General features: G+C 42.3%; 1 protein-coding gene across 1 annotated transcript; it reads left to right on the plus strand.

Moving 5' to 3' along the window:
• The first annotated feature begins 9,963 nt into the window (after nt 1-9,963).
• LOC138615788 (homeobox protein unc-4 homolog) lies at nt 9,964-15,373 on the plus strand. The gene is made up of 3 exons (XM_069689614.1): nt 9,964-10,533; nt 11,204-11,379; nt 13,808-15,373. Exons 1-3 carry the CDS (start codon nt 10,275-10,277, stop codon nt 14,963-14,965), a joined length of 1,593 nt encoding a protein of 530 aa, XP_069545715.1. The 5' UTR covers nt 9,964-10,274; the 3' UTR covers nt 14,966-15,373.
• Nucleotides 15,374-18,390: the final 3,017 nt, after the last annotated feature.

Below are 18,390 nucleotides of genomic sequence, written 5' to 3' on the forward strand. Positions count from 1 at the left end.
TGTTTCAGTGCACATGGTCCACTCTGACTGAGCTATTCATTAAAGTGATTTAAATGAGATGCGCGTGAACCTGCTTCCTAATTAAAACATCTTTCCTCGTTTAGCGGCTTTAAGCTGAGCCCTTTTGGAGGGGAAAGGGACTTGGGGGGAGTGTGGGCGGGGGGTGTTGGTCCCCCCTCCCACCCACCCTCGCTCCCCTCCACCGTTTCACTCCCAGCAGATGGTTTTGTTGGGCTCCAGTAGCCAGCCAGTGGCCGAGCAGGCCGATCCATTCTACCTCTATATGCCCATCACATCCGAGCATTTGTTTTACCCGCCCCCCCCCCCCCCACACACACACACACGCACACGCACACACACACACACACACACACACACACACACACACACACACACACACACACGCAGACATGCGCGCGCGCACACGTACGCATGCGTTCCAGATGATCAAGAGATGGGGAAGGAGGTATTGATTGGGCTGCTAAATATGTATGCAAATATTTCGAGCCGGAGCATGAAAAATTGGCGTCACCATTTCTCAAATTACTATATTTTGAAAATGTTAATTTGCATAGCGGATTTCCCTGCGGGTTGGGGGGTTAATTAGGTCTATTTCCGTGCGGCTTGTGCCAAGACAGCCAAGGAAAAAGGAGGGTGGGCAGAAGAAAGAGGGAAGAAGGAGAGAGAGGGGGGAGATCCGACTCGCTGATAACAATTAAAATGGCACTTTGGACTCTTTCAAGCATCGACAATTTTGGGCACATTAAGCACGTTTTAGTAGAAGGTGATAAGTCAGTTTTAATTGAAATGGAATTTTGCTCTAGAGGAAGTTTGGCTTTTGTTCCACTTCATTTTAAATACACAGAGACTTTGACGGACTCAGATTTGAAAGGCATCATGTTTAATCTATCAAACAGTAGGTGAAATTAAAGAAAATAACCACAATTTGCATTTCCTCCCAATATTTTGTCTGAGGCACAATTACGCTCATAATTAGATGGAGGAAAAGTTTCTAATTGCGTGGAGAGAAGGAGCTAAAACGCGCTCGCCTGGAAATTGGGTCTTTCCTTTTTTTTGTAAATTATCAAAGCTTCTATTATGTGTCAGAAAAAAGATTTGTGGGGAAAAAAACAAAACATCAATACATTAAATCCCTTCACTTTTAATTGGAATGGCATCTAGTTTCCTGATTTAAGGCTCCACAAAACGCACTGCAGGATCAAAAACCCTCTTCCAACAATTAATTTAGATTAGACTCTTAATTATCAACCAATCAGCTAAATAATGACTGACTTCATTTCAGATAGTTAAAAATTAACTAGCAGGCAGTAATTGAGTAATTAACTCTCCACTGCTTCACCTTAGTTTGCTAATTAAAAAATAAATATGACTTGATTCCTCCTCTCCAGAGGCATGTTGAGGGTTTTGTAGCTCAAAGGAGATTCTCTTTCTTGTGTGGAGTAACCTACATGGTCAAAGGTTTATCTTAGTACATCAGACATGTTTGAAAATGTCTCTAAGAACGAGGTGTCTTGGGCTGAGTTTTTTTCTGAATGGTGTTTCTGTGTCTTCATGTGAATGTAGAGTGTATTTGATTGGTGATGTGTTTTCAGGTAAGAAACTGTCACTCTTGTCACCCTGTTCCTGCATGGCGAGGCTGAACGTTTTCTGGACACATACAGGTAGTCTCACTGAAGAACACATCTGAAAGGAAGTCTGAGGTCTGATATTTAAAAATAAATATCATAATTTAATCATTTCCAACCTGAACTTTAAATAATCTCAAACCTTGTTTAAAATTAACTTTGGTAAATGTTGAAATAGCAAGACCAAAATGAATTTAGTCAGGAACTTGTTTACTATTGGGTGGTGCACAAGTGTAGCATATATATGTAGTTCACAGTGTGGCGGCTGTGGTACTCTCCACATAAAAAAAAAAAAATGGAGTTGTGATGGAAGGTTTCTGGACTGGCAGGATAAATAAGACCGAAATTCACCCCTCCATGAAGGCGAAGGAGCTCTTGAGCAAAGATTAACACCCAAACTCTTCTGGTAGAGTGTGAACTAATTTGTCTTTCACAAACTGTTTGTCTGATCCTGATGGAGGCCATAGATGGTAAATGACTGATCGCTGGCAATATCTAACAAGAACCTACAGCTATTCCAGCAGATCTGGGATTCAGCTAAATGCTAACATGCTCACAGTGACGAGCTGCTCCCAAGTCTGCAGTTGTATCAAATCATCCGACCTACCTGCTTCCTCCTCACCCTAATCCCAACCCTGTTTTTGAGGAGGAAAGGGCTAGATAACGTGACAATATTTGTGTAAATATTTATTTTAGAGCCAAAAATATTAACCTCAATATCATCAAAGTTAGGATTTATCTTCTGGGAACTATGAATGTCTGCAGAAATTCATAGAAATCCATCTGATAATTGTTGAGATTTCAGTCTGGACCAAAATGTTGGACCAACTATGGACCAACAGAAAAACATTGCCATCCAAAAATGAGAAAAATGATTTTGTTGACTGTGACCTGATAATCTCAAACCCACTCCGGAGCACATCATCTCCAGTGACCCTCAAAGAAACGTGTTGCAGAAATCTCTGAAAATTCTGACTTTCTGTCTCTTTCTGGTAGATTTCTCTAGAAGTTACTTTTCTAACTGGGCAGTCAGAAAGTTCCCAGTCTCAACACCGTACATATATGCCTGGCTATACTAATTGGTAGAATGAAGGATCGGGGAAGGCTATTATATAGTAGCCTTGCATTAGGCTAATACCTTGGCAGCTTGTTGAGAGGAGCCGCTACTAAGTCTGAGTAAAATATAAGTCTTGGTTTTTTTTTTCACAAATGTAGCGCCAGTAGCGAATGCATTAGATACTGTAGAGACACAGAGATTTCCTCCAAGTTCAATGAGAACAGGGACCGAACTCAGACACTTCTACAGAGCTTATATTACGTTACAGTGGTAGTTTTCAGATCAATATTCTCTCCAGCTTTAATGCGAATAAGTTCAAAGAAAGACGTATGAACTAACGGACTCAATTGCCGACCATTAAAATTACCCAGTGATGGTTGCAGATTAAAAGCCATTCTGTTATTGAAGCAACCGCTTATGGGTATTTTGAGGATATATCGGATTGTATGTATTATATCAGGATATTTAGGAGTTTGGAACACTTACTTACTTACTTATACACATTTACAAAAAATATAAAGCATAATGATATGTCATGTATTAAGAAATACATCTTGTGACAATTCCTGGTTTCCGGCTTCTTTGACATATTTGGAAAAGCAAACTTTTGATCCTCTTTGAAACAGTACAGATAAAAATTATACTTGACAACGCCTCAAGAAAAATGCACTTTTTCAATCATTTACTCCACAAAAATAGATCTAACATTTTGCTGTGAAAAAAGCTGACACCCTTGACCTCAGACGCTAGCTACTGCCCTCTTTTAGCAGAATTAACTTCTTGTAGGTGTTGTAGCTCAGTCTCTGATATCAGTGTTACATGAAAAATTCCTTCAGATGCAAAAATGTTCTTTTTTTTATTGGACTAGATCATACCATAACCCTTCATCTCTTCGTTTTTAAAACCATTCCTTGTTGAATTTGTTAGTGCACTCAGGATCATCATCTTGTTGAAAGGTTCACTTCCAGTTCAACTTTTGGGCTGAACATTATCTTCAAGCACTCTTTAATTTCATGCACAAATAATTGTTGAATCAAAATGACTGCAATCTGTCCATTGACTGAGGCAGTAAAGAAACCCCAAACCATAACACTACCACCACCGTGCTTCACAGTCTTCTCCCAAAAAAGCTGACTCTACATTTGGTCTGTGTCAAACGTGTCTAATGTCACTGTGGACAAACAACTTCAGTTGTGATGCCTCTGGTCTTTGCTTACATATCTATTAGCAAACTGTGGTTTTTTGTTTTAATGCTTTTTTTTTTGGACAGCAACGGCTTTTTCCTGACACACCTCCCATACAGACTAAGGTTTTACAATCTCTTTCTGATTGTAGACACATACACTGACACCGACAGCTGTAAGCGTTCCCTGCAGATCCTGTAATGAAATTTTGGCGGCCCGTCCCGGACAACTTGGCAGCTGTGAAATCTACACTACTTTAAGAGGATATTTTTCTTAAAGTGAAATTGTTTTTTTTCAAATAATTTGGAGATCTTTTCTAAAACCCTTGCCAGACTCGTACACATCCACAACATTTTTTTTCTTAAGGTTTTTGTGGGCTCTTTATATCCTGGCATTATGACACCTCACACTTTGATAACAAAGAGTACAGCAGGTTCAACCTGACACTCCCTAATGAGCTTCTAATCATCGGCACCTGATTCTAATGTGATGGATTTGCAGGTGTAATGAACGTAGGGGTGTAGTTAGTTTTCCATGTGACTGATCTATTCTTTCATTTGTTTTAATTGTAATAAGATGTCAATTTAATGTGACATGTGTTTGAGTATATCACCTTTATTAATAGGAACTGTTTCAAAGAAGAGGAACTGTTTGCTTGTTCAGATACGATGAAAAGGTCAACGATGTTCGTATTCTTCACACTGGACAACAAATTCCTTTTAAATTTCTTTTTTGAGCTTAAGTTTTAAGCAGACAAGTCTCCTGAAAGCACACTTGAATAAAAACTGCAAATGTGCCAGCAGATTAATTGAAAAAAAAAAAAATAGAACTATTTCATATATTATTTAGAGACACAAACAGGGGTTCAAAGGTGGCATGAGCTGCATGTTGCACGTTAGTTTTGGACAGCCGCAAAGTGACTTCATCCAGTAAAATTTCCCAAAGACATCAGCTGAGAAAAGGGGTTTGCTCTTAATATGGGGATCCCCTTTACCTCCCCTGGAGCTTCTGACCCCTTTTTTCACCAAATTAAAAATCTTATGAGGTGTTTTTTGTGAAGATGCCGCCTCAGATCTTTGATGACAACAGCTTGGAGTTAGTCACCTCAGTGGGGACCGGTTTGTTTTGTTTTTTATCTTTTCTTCCCTGAATGATGAGGTTCAGTGATGCTGCCTGCACAGAGAGATGAGAGAGGGGAGGAGGGCTGGAGGCGAGGAAAGCCGAACCCTGGCCTGTGTGTGAGTCGCCCATCTTATTATCAAGTTAATTAAAGCTAGCATCTGACAATGTCACTCGTGCCCAGCGAAAAAGGAGGAGGAAGGAAGAAAAGCGAATTTAAATGCTGCGGTCTCTTAGGACCTCATGTCAAGGGCTGCTTTTCATCGAGCACTGCATGTGTTTGGCTCGCACAGCCACTGGGAAAGAGTATGTGTGTGTGTGTGTGTGTGTGTGCGAGGGAGGGAGGGAGGGGGGGGGGGGCTTTAAAAAAAAAAAAAGAGTAAAAAAAAAAAGCTTTTATAAGCAAATGACAAGAAGGCGTTGGATTTTGATGTTCAAAACTGGCAGCAGCAAAATAAATACACATCAGAAAGAGCAGCAAAGAAATGAAAAGGAAATGGAGAGAGCAAAAGAGAGCGATAGAGAAGGGGTGACATAAAAAGAGCCTCTCAAGCCGTTCAAAGTTGCACTAAGATTGGGGAGAGGGGGGTTTATAACAGCCCGACAACCAGCCAACATTAAAGAGTCCATTTAAAAGCTAGACATTGAAATGCAGAAAGCCTGCTCGTGTGTGGACTCGGGGTCAAGTAACGGAGGGATTATATGGTTCTTCATAATAATATTAATTAAACAATTTACATGCTAATAAGGTAACAATTATCGGAGCTTCTGGTGAAAGATTCAGGTTATTACAACACGCCAATCCCAGGGCTGCGGGTCACAGGCAGAACAGCAGAGAGAAATCTCAACTCAAATTAACATTCTGTCAGCTCCAGAAATTGGATAAATAAAGTCGAATTAATTCACAGTAATGGAAGAGGGAGGGGGAGGCACTTATTCAACCAGCTCTGATTACCATTCAGTATTCACCAGCACGCGGGTGGCTTTCTGTCAAGAAATTTAACACAAAATGAAGCAGTCACCGCCTCGGGCAAGATTTGGCCCCTGCGACACCGTTTACAATTTATATGTATAATCTTTCTCTCTCTCTCCCCCAGCATCGCTTCCCCAAAGATGTCCACCTGGACACCCCGTTGCTCCTGGCCTGTGCCATGATTGTAAATTTCAGAACCTATCATTTTCCATTTTCTAATGCGCACTTCAATTCGAGCACCATTTCCCCCACATTAGGCCAGACCCTTAACACGATAGGATAACTTCAAATTTTAATTGCAGTCACCCCCCCCCTTTTTCCTTTTCTTTTTTTAACCTCTACCAGACAGACGCCAGAGACTGCTCCAAACGTGCTCTGTTGGGTTTTAGTAAAATGGTTTTGGTGGTCACTGTAAAAAGCAGCGTGTCACTTTTCATAAAAATGAATCAAAGCCAAGAGTTGGAAGAGAACATGCGTAAGATACATGTTTCAGTTGTAGCATGGACGACGTTGGTCAAGATAGCTCAACATCTCGAACGTGAATTGGGACAAAATATTCTGCTGGCACCTCTGGTCTCCAAAATGGATTTAGATCTTTACATTGTCTTTTCATTCAATCAATTTTTTTTTAATCTACCTGATATTTTATTCTATCATCAAATCTGTGCAAAATGAATGATATTCCCATCAGTAATCGTGCGTGCGCTGTGCGAACCTTTTTTTTTTCCATGATTTTCCCAAGTTTTTTTTTTAACATCCAATCTTGAAAATGTAATTGTGAAAACAGCAGATTGTATCTTATTTCTTGGGTTCATCCATTCACTCAAAACCTACCGATTAATCGCGGTTGTGTCTGTAACTTTACCGCAAAAAAACAACAAAAAAACGGACATTTGCGCCTGCGTGGAAACTTACGTTAAAGATAGCCTAAAAAGCTATCTCTTGTGCGTAGCCTATTCCCAAACTTCTACGCTGTACTTTGTGCTGAATACTATTTAAACAAATACACTAAACTGGTAAACGCTACGGCCGACACACGCTGGACATCTGGGCATGTTAGCACAAAAACGGTAGCATGCAGCTTGCCGCTCTGCTGTACTTACTACGACCGCTCAGAGCCACGAATGTTCCTCTGAAATGTGCATCTCCAAACACAGGGCCGTAACCGCTGGTCCCTCAGAGCCCCCCTCAACCCCACCCCACCCCACACATCTCAGCAAAGCACCAAGCAGACTGGTGTGTCAGGCAACTGATTAGCTGGTTGTTTAAGTCATCATGGCTGCAAACCGCATGCTTATTGGCGACTTACATGCTGGGTTTTTTTTTTCTGTGCGGCTATTGATAAATATCAAACCAAATGTTTTACGCAGCAACATGTTTTACATGAGCGTACCCTCACTACTTTGAAGAAGAGCCGTCGTTTTTGTTTGGTAAAAATTGTCCTATCTCGGGTTTTTTTGGTGTTTTTTTTTTTAAATGATTACCTGTTTTTCTTTCCCAACGGCTCACAACTCCCACTCACACATGGCTGAGAAAGACCAGCTTGTGAGGACCCTGATCTGAATACTTTGACCCAACAGCCCAAATTATTGAACTTCTTCCAACAGGCCTTTGCGTGCTATTAAGTGTCTTTTTTTTTTCTGCACTTTCTTCAAGATTATTGCAGACACTTCTTTTTTTTTTTATTAAAGCGTCTATTTTTCTGCTTAGAACAGGAGAAAAAAAAAGTAGCTCCATGCAGTCCAAGGCTATTGTTTATCTCTGCCGGGGAGGTAATGAAGCCTACTAGGTTGAGTGACATCATACGGTGAATCGCATTAGTAAACCTCTTGCTTATATTAAAATTATACTTTAGCCGTTAAAGTCGTTTCAGTCAAGTACAACACCTCAGGACTACAACAGGAAGTAGTGAGAAATGGAAATAAAACTGCAAAGTAACTTTATCTGCCGGTCCGACTGAAGTGCTGTTAATTGTCAACTTGAGTTGTTTTGATGTTGTGGGTGTTTGTAGAAGGTAAAACCTACCGAATGATTCTGTTTTGACAAGCAGTGTTGGAATCAGTATGTACATGTTTTACAGTATATCAGTAGTCCATACAAGGCTTTGAGTTTTCCATTGATGGTTTTCTATTACAATTACACTGACTTAATAGTTGTTACTTCATGATTGTTTATTTATTACTTCAATAAAACAGGTATTGCACAAAATACCATAAAAATATACATATATTCAGAGCGGGTAGGTTGAATCCCTTTAGCATGTCTGCTTGGATTAACCAACACTTCTATTTATGAGTATTAACTGGATCACTTGAGAGGCCCGTGTGGAATTTTGGCAAGCATTTTTACAGCTAGTTCTGGAGCAATGTTTTTTTTAAGAGTTTGATCGACCTCATTGATAAACTTTATCATACAGCAGTTTTTTTTTTTTTTTTTTAATTACAAAAATCTGCAGGGTACCTTTAAATCATATTACAGTGCTCTTTGCTTTCATCTGTTAGTGGCAGTTTTTCTCTGAAGGAACCAAAACACTGGAATAACACCAGCTGATCTAAAAAGGGGTGGATTTAGTTTTGTTTTGTCTTTGAGTTAAAAACTGAGTTTCAAAGTTCATTCTTAAGAAAAGTGCTTCTCCCCAAGATCCGAAAGTATTGTGGGGCTTTCGATTGCATCACATCAGCAAATGGAGCCTGCCCACTTGACAAGTTACAAATGAAAGATCTTGAGGTAAAAACTGTTTGGTCATCGCTCTTATTTCAAGGATCTAAAGTGAACTTTTAAACTAAACTTTTAAATCAATGAGGATATAATTTCCTAATTTGAACGGCTGTAATTCCATGACAGATTGACAAATTAATGAGCATCAAAAGACCCAGAAATGCTACTGAATAGATATTGAAGTAAAACTTTTTGGGGGTTTTGGGTTAATTACTTTATTTTCTTCAGTATTTCAGTTAATATAGCCTATTTCAATATAGTCTATTTTAAATGCTTCTGTCTATATTTGTGAGCTTTTGCATATTAATATTAATAAAAATATTTCCAATATTCTTTGTTATAAGAACATGCTTTCGTGTGCCATTATCTTGTCTAATTTTTGCATAAACAAGGAAGGAAACCAGAAAAAAATTGCAACGTTGCAAAGGATTCTTGTTCAAATCATGGGTGCCTTGAGGATAAACGACACATGCTCAGTTGGAGTCTACTTATTGAATCCTTGGAAACATCGTGTAGGCTACGATCCACTTTACAACTAAACATTGGTGTAAGCTGTTCAGGTGAAAAATCGAAATAATGAATGTTGAGTTTGGCTTTGGTCGACTAACACATTAGGGTTTGTGTGATGTGTGTGTGTGCTTGGAGGGGAGGGGGAGATGGAGAGAGGCTTGTAGTTTAAAATGCGATGTGACAGCTCAGGAAAAGGGGGGGGGGGTGATAAAGGCGCTGTTATTGGATCAATCTGGCCCTGAATGCCCCTGTAAAACACTTACACACACACGACGCGGGAGCGCGCGCCCGTGCACGAGGGAAAGACAGAGAGAGGGAGCAGACAGCGGGAGAGAGGGATGATATTTCGTTGAAGTTAGAAGAAAACGTGTTTCTCTTTTAAAAAAAAACAAAACAACAACAACAACAACAACAACAACACCACACAGACAGGTTATATTCCGACGAATTTAATGGAGTTGGCCTATCAATCACGTGGCTATTTCCACGCGCCAGTTTAGTTTCGGCCACATTGTTTTGACAGGGCTGAATTAAAGGACCACGCCAGGTGTAATTAGCGATCGATCCGAGAAGAAGAAGAAGAAGAAAAAACAAAAAAAAACAAAAAACGCCCTCTTTCTCTTTTCCTTTTTTCCCCCCCTCTTCCGTTAGGCTACTCCATTAACCGCGTCTCTGACGTCACAGGGCGATTAACGTTTCTTATTGGTCCCGCGAGCAGATGGAGGAGTCCTAATGAGCTGGCTCGCGGAGAGAAAGAGCAGGGTTGACATCTCAGCTGCACCGTAAACGTGAAATACCTCCCACAGCCCCGGTCTACGCCGCTTCGCTCCAGACCGTACCGTGGCCACGGGAGAGCGCCGTCTGTCCGGGTTCCCTTCTCTCTCTCTCTCTCTCCCTCCCCCCCCCCCTCCCTCCGCCGTCGCACTTCCTCCTCCGGCTCCTCTTCGCCGCTCCTTCCTCCGCTCCCCGACTTTTTTTTTGGTATTTTGTATTTTTTTTGACTGCATGTTCAGCCACACTGCCTCCCTCTGCATCTTCACTTCGGCCCCGCCGCAGCCCGGGCGAGCATGGACAGTCGGGTACTCGAGCATCCTCACGCCCAGTTCGGAGGCTCCTTGGGCGCGCTGGTGGGCTTCCCGTACTCGCTTGGCCCCCACCACCACCACCACCACCACCAGCACGTCTACGAGCTCGCGAACGGACACCAGCTGCAGTCCGCGGCCGCCGTGCCCTTCTCTATAGACGGATTACTTAACGGGTCCTGCTCGGCCTCGGTGGTCAGCTCCAACCCTCTGCTGTCCGACAGTCAGCAGTTCAAACTCTCAGGTAGGCCCGGCTCTCTGTCTGACGGTGTGTTGGAAACAATGCACCGAAGCGGGATAAACACAAGTTGCTTGTTTTATGGCTAAATAAGCCCACTTTATTAGACTTTAATGACATTTTTTTTATTTTTATTTTTTTATTTGAGCCTTTATGAACTGGTTTTGAAGGAGAAAGTCTACCGAGAAAACCATATTGTTTAAAAGTTTTGGAGCTTGATGAGTTAAAAAAAAAAAAAAAAGAAATAAAAAAAGTTTTAGCGCAGGCTCGGTTTTAATGTTGTTGTTTTTTTTACTGTAAAGGCTGCAGTGCAGGCTCAAATAAAACGTTCGTATTCATTAGGTGGTCAAAAATGAATTTTGTATGAATCGCAAAAGGTTGTTTAATATCAAATTTATTCCAAAGTAGCCAATGTGTGAGGCCCAGTTTTTGTGGCACGTTTTTTTTTTTTGTTGTTTTTTTTTTTTTTAAATCTCTGACGGCCAAATGTTTAAAAAGAAACGTGTGACAACGTTTAGTTTTACACTAAACTGGTTTAAATTCACCAGCCAATTGTGCCATGAATCTCGTAGCATGAACTCTCGCCTCTCTCTCTTTCTTACACACATACAAACACACACTTGTATAAACACACACACACACACGCACACACACACACACACACACACGTCCTCAGATTCTGGGGACCCGGATAAGGACAGTCCCGGTTGTAAACGGAGACGCACGCGGACCAATTTCACCGGGTGGCAGTTGGAGGAGCTCGAGAAGGCTTTCAACGAGAGTCACTATCCGGATGTGTTCATGCGGGAGGCGCTCGCGCTCAGGCTTGACCTCGTGGAGTCCAGGGTTCAGGTAAAGACACCAACAACAACAACAACAACAACAAAAGTCGCACATTTAGAGAAACATCTTTTTTTTGTTTTGTTCTTTTAGTTGGAATTTCGGCTCCGTCGGGTTTATTCGAGCTTTCCCTCTGACATCCCAACAGCCTTACATTACGTCCATCCTGTTTTGTGATGGTGCATGAAGGCCCACCCCACACTGACACAGCTATTTGTCAATTATCAAGGCATCAATAGAGTCTCCTTTGAATTATGCATGTAGGCAACCTATTGATTTATGGGTTAATAAAAATAAGGCTATTTACTGAGTAAACCGAGGGCTAAAAACTCTAAATAGTATTCTTCCTTCACCTTCATTTTTCCTTTTCAAGTTATTTCTGGGTATTTTCAGTTCACTCATAATCCTAGCCTTATTGTTGTTTTTTTTTTATATTATTATGTATCAATTTCTATAGCCTACTCATGTGTACCTGAATTGTATGTTTTAACAATATTGTCAAATTGTAGCCTACATAAATTATTGGTGAATATATTTTAAAATAAATCAATAATTATCCTATTAGTTTTATTAATAATGTTAGGATATAATTCATAATAGTAGCATTGGTAGTTGTTGCTGCAATAATATTTTTTTTTTATTATGGCAGAATGGTAATAACAAGATTGATTAAATTATCCATCAGATAATACTAATACTAATGTTATTACTGAGAAGAATAGTTATTATTGAACAACATTACGAAAGAGCTTGAAGTCATATTTTTGAGCAATTACTTTAAAATAACAAAATAAATAAACTATTATTAAACGTTTCGTTTCGTTTAATTTGACAATAATACAAATAATAATCTAGACTAATATCAATGTGTAATACGTATTATTTGCTAACAAGATAATAATAACTGTCTTTTTTTTTACAATATTCTTTATGATTTATAATATTTGATGTAATTTAACATGTAGGCTCTTCGTGTAAGTCCATCACATACAACCCACATGGCTGGATGAGGAAAAGCGGGGCAGAAACAGAGCTCGCCGCGGCTGGATGTTGTTTTGGGGATTTCGTTCCTAAACCTCAGATTATTGTTCCCTCAAGCTGCTTAACGCTCCTTTATCACCAGGTTTGCGGGGGAAAGATATAACCAACATTAACAATTCATAAGACGCGCCATTGTCGCACATGATGTTGGCCTCCCGTCCTGATTATGCAACGTTCTCGGATCCTACTTCTGCATGCTAAACTCCCGGCGTTATCAGTGCCGAACATGCGGCCAGGAGTGCGCCCAGAGGCCGGGCAGCGAGAGCTCTTAGGCGGGGGAAGCTCCCTCTCTTGGCTCGGTGCGGGAGGGATTGCCGCGCAAGTGCCACAGCCCTCCTCCGCCCGTACGAGCGGACGTCTGGGGTGTGGGAGAATACGCACAGACGGGACATGCCTGATTTAGCTATGGTACAATTAAACGTAATTGGTGGAGGTGCCCATTACGCAGCCGCGTTGGTAATTAACAGCGGCACATCTGTGCGTCTGCTGGTCCACCGCTGTGACCTATTAACCCAATGTAGGCCTGTACTCTCCACATGTTTAGAGCTGCAGTAAACAAAGAAGACGCGGGGAGACGCGGGGCCACGCAGGGCCACGCAGGGCCACGCAGGGCCACGCAGGGCAGTGGTTTCACATGTTTCAGGGCTTTGTGGAATTTGTGTGGATTTGTAACCAATCTGGTTTTGTTCTTACCATCTGAAAACCGCCCTGACACTGATTTATCAGTTTGTCATGGCAGATGTGAGGTCTGCTGTTGTCTGAGGTAGTCAGACACACTGTGTGGGACATTCTATCTAATGTGCCTCACATCAGTGAATTAATGCATTTGTTTTCTGATCTTCTGATTAACCTTTCACAATTACAACAACTCAGAAACACAGTATAAAACGGAACGTTACAGACTTCAACGTGATGTTTTATTGTAAGCATTAGATTGTAGAGTTGCCCTTCTTAAATGATATGCAATAAACAGAAATACCCTGTTTAAGTCCTAATGCAGAAACCATTTTCATGATTTTATGACAGCAGACAGTGAACATTTTCGTAACGTGCAAAAGTCTTGAATTTGCTTTTGCGTCCAGCCAACAGGCCAAAATATTTTAAAATTAAAGCAGCAAATACTCATAGCAGAGAAGCCACATCAACCAAATCTTTGTTTCACATAATTAATTAAACGATTCATCAACTATCAACATAATTTTCTGGCAATTAACTATCTAATTAACTGACAAATCACTTCAGCAATCGTCACAACAAAGCTGACGTATGACCTTAAAGATGCTGTTTGACAGATGTTCACAGGAAAAGAACACCAAGCGGAGTTCGTGTTCTGTGCCACATGTGTATGTATGTATGTATGTATTTTCACGTGTGCATCTATGTGTGTACGTGTGCACAGGTTTGGTTCCAGAACCGACGCGCTAAATGGAGAAAAAAGGAGAACACAAAGAAAGGGCCCGGGCGGCCGGCTCACAACTCCCACCCGACCACGTGCAGCGGCGAGCCCATGGACCCCGAGGAGATCGCACGGAGGGATCACGAACGGTCCGAGAAGAAGAAACGGAAACAGGAGAGGAAGCTGCTGAAGTCGCAGAATAAACTTCTCGCGGGTGACAGCTTCCACACGCCTGGCGGCTCGGAGAGCGACAGCGGCGTCTCCCAGTTCACCGACAGCGAGCAGCCTTCTAACGGGACTATTCACATCGACCTGCCGGCGACAAAGGGCGCAGGAGGGCACCAAACCGAATCCAGCTGTGACCAAACACGACACGACTTCAGTCAACTACAAAACCACCAAAACCAAAGAACCACAGGAGAACCAGAGCAGGGTTCTCCGGGCAGCACGCACAGCTCCAGTCCCGGGGGTCCGAGGTCCTCCGCCCTGCAGAAACGAAACCCTTTCAGTGTGGAGAGCCTCCTCTCTGACACCATGCCACGGCGGAAATCTCAGCTGGACTTCCCCTCTCTGCCCAATCAGAGGACACTGGTGGGTAAAGGCCACTTCTTGCTTTACCCCATTACCCACCAGCCCTTGGGCTTTCTAGTGCCCCAGACGGCCCTGAAGGCCACACCGTGTCCGGACAACATTAACAGGCTCAGCCTGGGACAGAGGTGTGTGCCAAGTGAAGGGAGCCCGGCTCCCTCTGACCTCTCCAGCTTTGGCAGTGTCACTAAGCCTCTAAACTCGGATCATATGGAGCGTAACAGGCAGCATCACCACAATCACATTAGCAACAGAGTGGATGGAAGCGACATGGAGGAGTGCGGCGGCGACTGCGGTAATGGAAGATTCCCTGTTTCTCCTCCAGCGAACAGCGTGGCTCAGGCAGCTGTGGCCGGGCTGAGCTCCTCACAGTCCAGTGACGGCAGCGAGGAGAGGAGTCTGAACGTTCGACCGGTGGCGGCCACCGATGGCTGCCGATCTGCTGAGCTGTGTGTAAAAGAAAAGGGTACGAGAGAGGAGCGAGCGTCTCCAGACCTCTCCGAGTGTCTCAAGGCAAACACAGACGGTCAGGAAACACCCGGAACAGATGGAGAGGATGTCGATATGGACTAACACTTTCGAGGAGCAAACATAAACAAAGGACCAGGAACACCGCTCAGACTATTCAAACATTCCCAAAGCTCTGCTGAGACAGTCTAAAACATATCAGGAATCAGGAGACTTAATTCTCATCTATTTTTTAATCAGAAGGTGTGATCAATCCAGATGGCCCGTCAGAGCTGTGGCTGTCCTCGCATTCGGGCTGTAGGCCTGAACACCTTTAGAAGCAGGTTCTTTCTCTCCTTTTTTTTTTTGTTGGTTTTTTTTGGTTCTCCTGGTGGACAACTTGTAACAAAAACTAGGCTCCAATAAACATCTTACACACAACAAAAATCCTCAGATATTGTAAAAAAAAAAAAAACGAGAAAATGATATTTATATGTAAACATTTTGATAAATAAAGTTATTGTTTAAATTGAATCGCTGTCTTTCCAGGGCCGTATTGAGGGGAGGGAGAAGGAGAGGAAGGCGGTGGCTGCTGTGTGGCAGAACCTTGGATCATGGCAGCTGGAGTTTTGTCGTGTTACAGCAGATAAATCCCCCTTTTTCCTCTGTGTAGTGAGCCGAGCTGGGGCTCAAGTCCGTCTGGCTGTTTGTATTTATTGCTTTAACAAATTTATTCATTTGAAAGGCCGAGCTGGAATGAGGTTAGTGGCCGCGGGCTATAGGACCCTGCGCCTCCTGCTGAGTTTTGATATGAAAGTAATTATTTTCCCACTGGCTGCCGCGGGTCTCGAGGCAGTTTTTTTTTTTTTTTTTTTTTTTTTGCTCCTTTCAGCCCAAAGGGTTATTAGACATTACCGATTTCTAGTGATATGGAATCACATAAACTTCCTACAATAATAGAATTAGCATGAAAGGCAGGGGTGTCAAATTGAAATGGGAAAATAATAGCCGCGGCAGCTGCACCGTGAATGTGTGCGTCCGCGCGAGCGTGCGCTTGTGTGCGTGAGTGCGCATAGTCTATTGAGCGCGAGGAGGAGGAGGATGAGATGGTGGTAGATTCGTGGGGCGGAATTTTCATGAGCTGCCGCGGTTGTCAGACGGCCCTTGTAGTCTGCTATATTAAGATAGATGTTCGATGATATCCCTCATTGTTCTGTCGCTTATATTGATGTTGCTGCGTTATCGCCCTATTGATCATGTGTCGCACATAATAGGACAGGCGCGCGCCTGCCTGCCTGCGCCTTTTTACAAAAGCGCCTGGGCCCCTCGTCATTTGTTCTAATAGGACTGCGAGTCCCTCAGGGGGAGGGGGGGGGGGGGGGACAGATAAAGATATAGAGGAAGCGCGAGAGAGGAGGCGAGTGATGTGCCAGGCTTGCATTAATAATTTTTTTGACCAATTGTTGTCTGAGCTCAAAAAAAAAAAAAAAAAAAAAAGTAGCAGAAAGTGAAGAATGAGCGAATTAAAGATGTTTAGAAGACGCGCTCTCCCCCCCCTCTCCCCCTCCCCCCCCCGACATGCGCAGGTGTGTGCGTGTGTCCGCGCGCACGCACCCGTTTAGAAAAGAGTGTGTTTAGCTTATGAAGTGTAAACGCCACCAACTCCCTGGAAACTGAAATCCCAATTATTAAAACCATTAATTCTGGCGAGCTGGTGCACAGAGGAGCCGTGTTGACAGCCCGGCTAAATATCCCTGATCCCTCCCGGTCACCTCGCCTTTATTTGCAAATAAATTGAGGAGGATCCGAGGGACAGAGCTTTACTTTGCTGCGCCGACCTAAAATGAATTTCCGTGCCTGAGTCCCTTTAATAATATTTACATAATTTTCGCTCAGTGACTCTGCTATTTGCGCTGTAGGAAGCGGGGGGCTTACAGGAAAATAATTAGACACGAGGACGAGGAGGGAGCGAGAGTGAAAAACAGCAGGAGGAGGATGGGTTAAGACCGAAGCTGAACACTAAATTCCCAGACAGCTAAAATCAATGAAAGTAATAACCCTATTATTTAATTCATAAGGACATTATTTTCCCGTAAGGCCTCAGGAAACGTCCCCTTCGACCGAAACAATCACATTAAATCGTTCATTCCGCGTGCGCTGTGTGAAATTTCTACTTTTATTCTTCTTTTTTTCTTTTTTTGGAAGAGTAAACGCTTTATTATAATCGGTTAGTTTCAAGAGTGCGATTAATTAGAAAATATAGGTTTGATCTCCCTACAGCAAGGCCTTTATAGCAGCCTGTGTGTGTGTGTGTATGCGCGCGCGTGCGTGCGCGTGTGTAAATCCGTGTGTGTGTGTGTGTGTGTGTGTGTGTGTGTGTGTGTGTGTGTGTGCGTGCTGGGAGACATAACCAACCAAAAAGGAGGTTTTTTTTTTTTTTTGCTGTAAAATTTGACACTTTTTCCAAATAATTAAAGAAATAAAATGAAAAATAGATGAAACAAAAAGCGTCCAGGCAGCAGATCTGATCCATAAGTATTGTAAAGCAGCTTTTATGATCCAAATAAAGAACCAAACTGTGACTGTAAAAGTAGTAGGCCTACCTCGCTATGTCTACCATGTTTATTTGGGCATCTCACTTTATTAAATGCATTGTATTCATGGCAGTGTTGCCTGTATGGCTGGAGCTTCATTTAATTTGGAAGCAGTTATCTCAAAGGGATTTCAGAGGTATAATAGTGACTGATCCGAGTGTAGATCAGCTCTGGAAACGGACATCCGTTGGGGGTATTGCAGCTGGATGACAGCCCCAAAATAATGTTCAAAAGCAGTCACGTGACAACAGAAATGATTACATTTTCTGGAAAGTCTGGAAGGAAAAGGTCAGTGTGTCTGTCTTTGAGGAATGTTTCTCAGTTTTAAACTAGGGTGGGTATCTTTCTATCTAACTATCTATCTAACTATCTATCTATCTATCTATCTATCTATCTATCTATCTATCTATCTATCTATCTATCTATCTATCTATCTATCTATCTATCTATCTATCTATCTATCTATCTATCTATCTATCTATCTATCTATCTATCTAACTAACTCTGGGCAACAACATGAAATATTGGGTGAGAAAGAAAGAAAGAAAAAAAGAAAGAAAGAAAGAAAGAAAGAAAGAAAGAAAGAAAGAAAGAGAGAGAGAGAGAGAGAGAGAGAGAGAGAGAGAGAGAGAGAGATATGCGTTTTGGTGGCACCAACAAAAACGACCAATCGATCAAACCGAGCTTGGACCGGGCGGCCCTCCCGCTGTGTCCGTGCCGCTCATGCATCACACTTTATGAATTCAATTTCAACCGGGAGAAATTTTCAATTTGAACGCGCGATCATTACGGCGTGGGGGGATAGCGTAAATTGTTTTTGCTCTATTATGCATTCGGACGCCATCATTTTTCTTTCTAATTACCGAGGTGTCAGTGCGGCCTGTCACCCGGGCGCTGATTTTCAATTTAACTGATCATCATACATTCATTTTCCCATTTGATAAATCTGCTATCTAG

This window comes from Brachyistius frenatus, unplaced genomic scaffold, assembly GCF_029030835.1.
Source record: "Brachyistius frenatus isolate BFR_SWC_R1_liver_20210118 unplaced genomic scaffold, ASM2903083v1 Contig_7, whole genome shotgun sequence".
In the NCBI taxonomy this organism is placed as follows: Eukaryota; Metazoa; Chordata; class Actinopteri; family Embiotocidae; genus Brachyistius; species Brachyistius frenatus.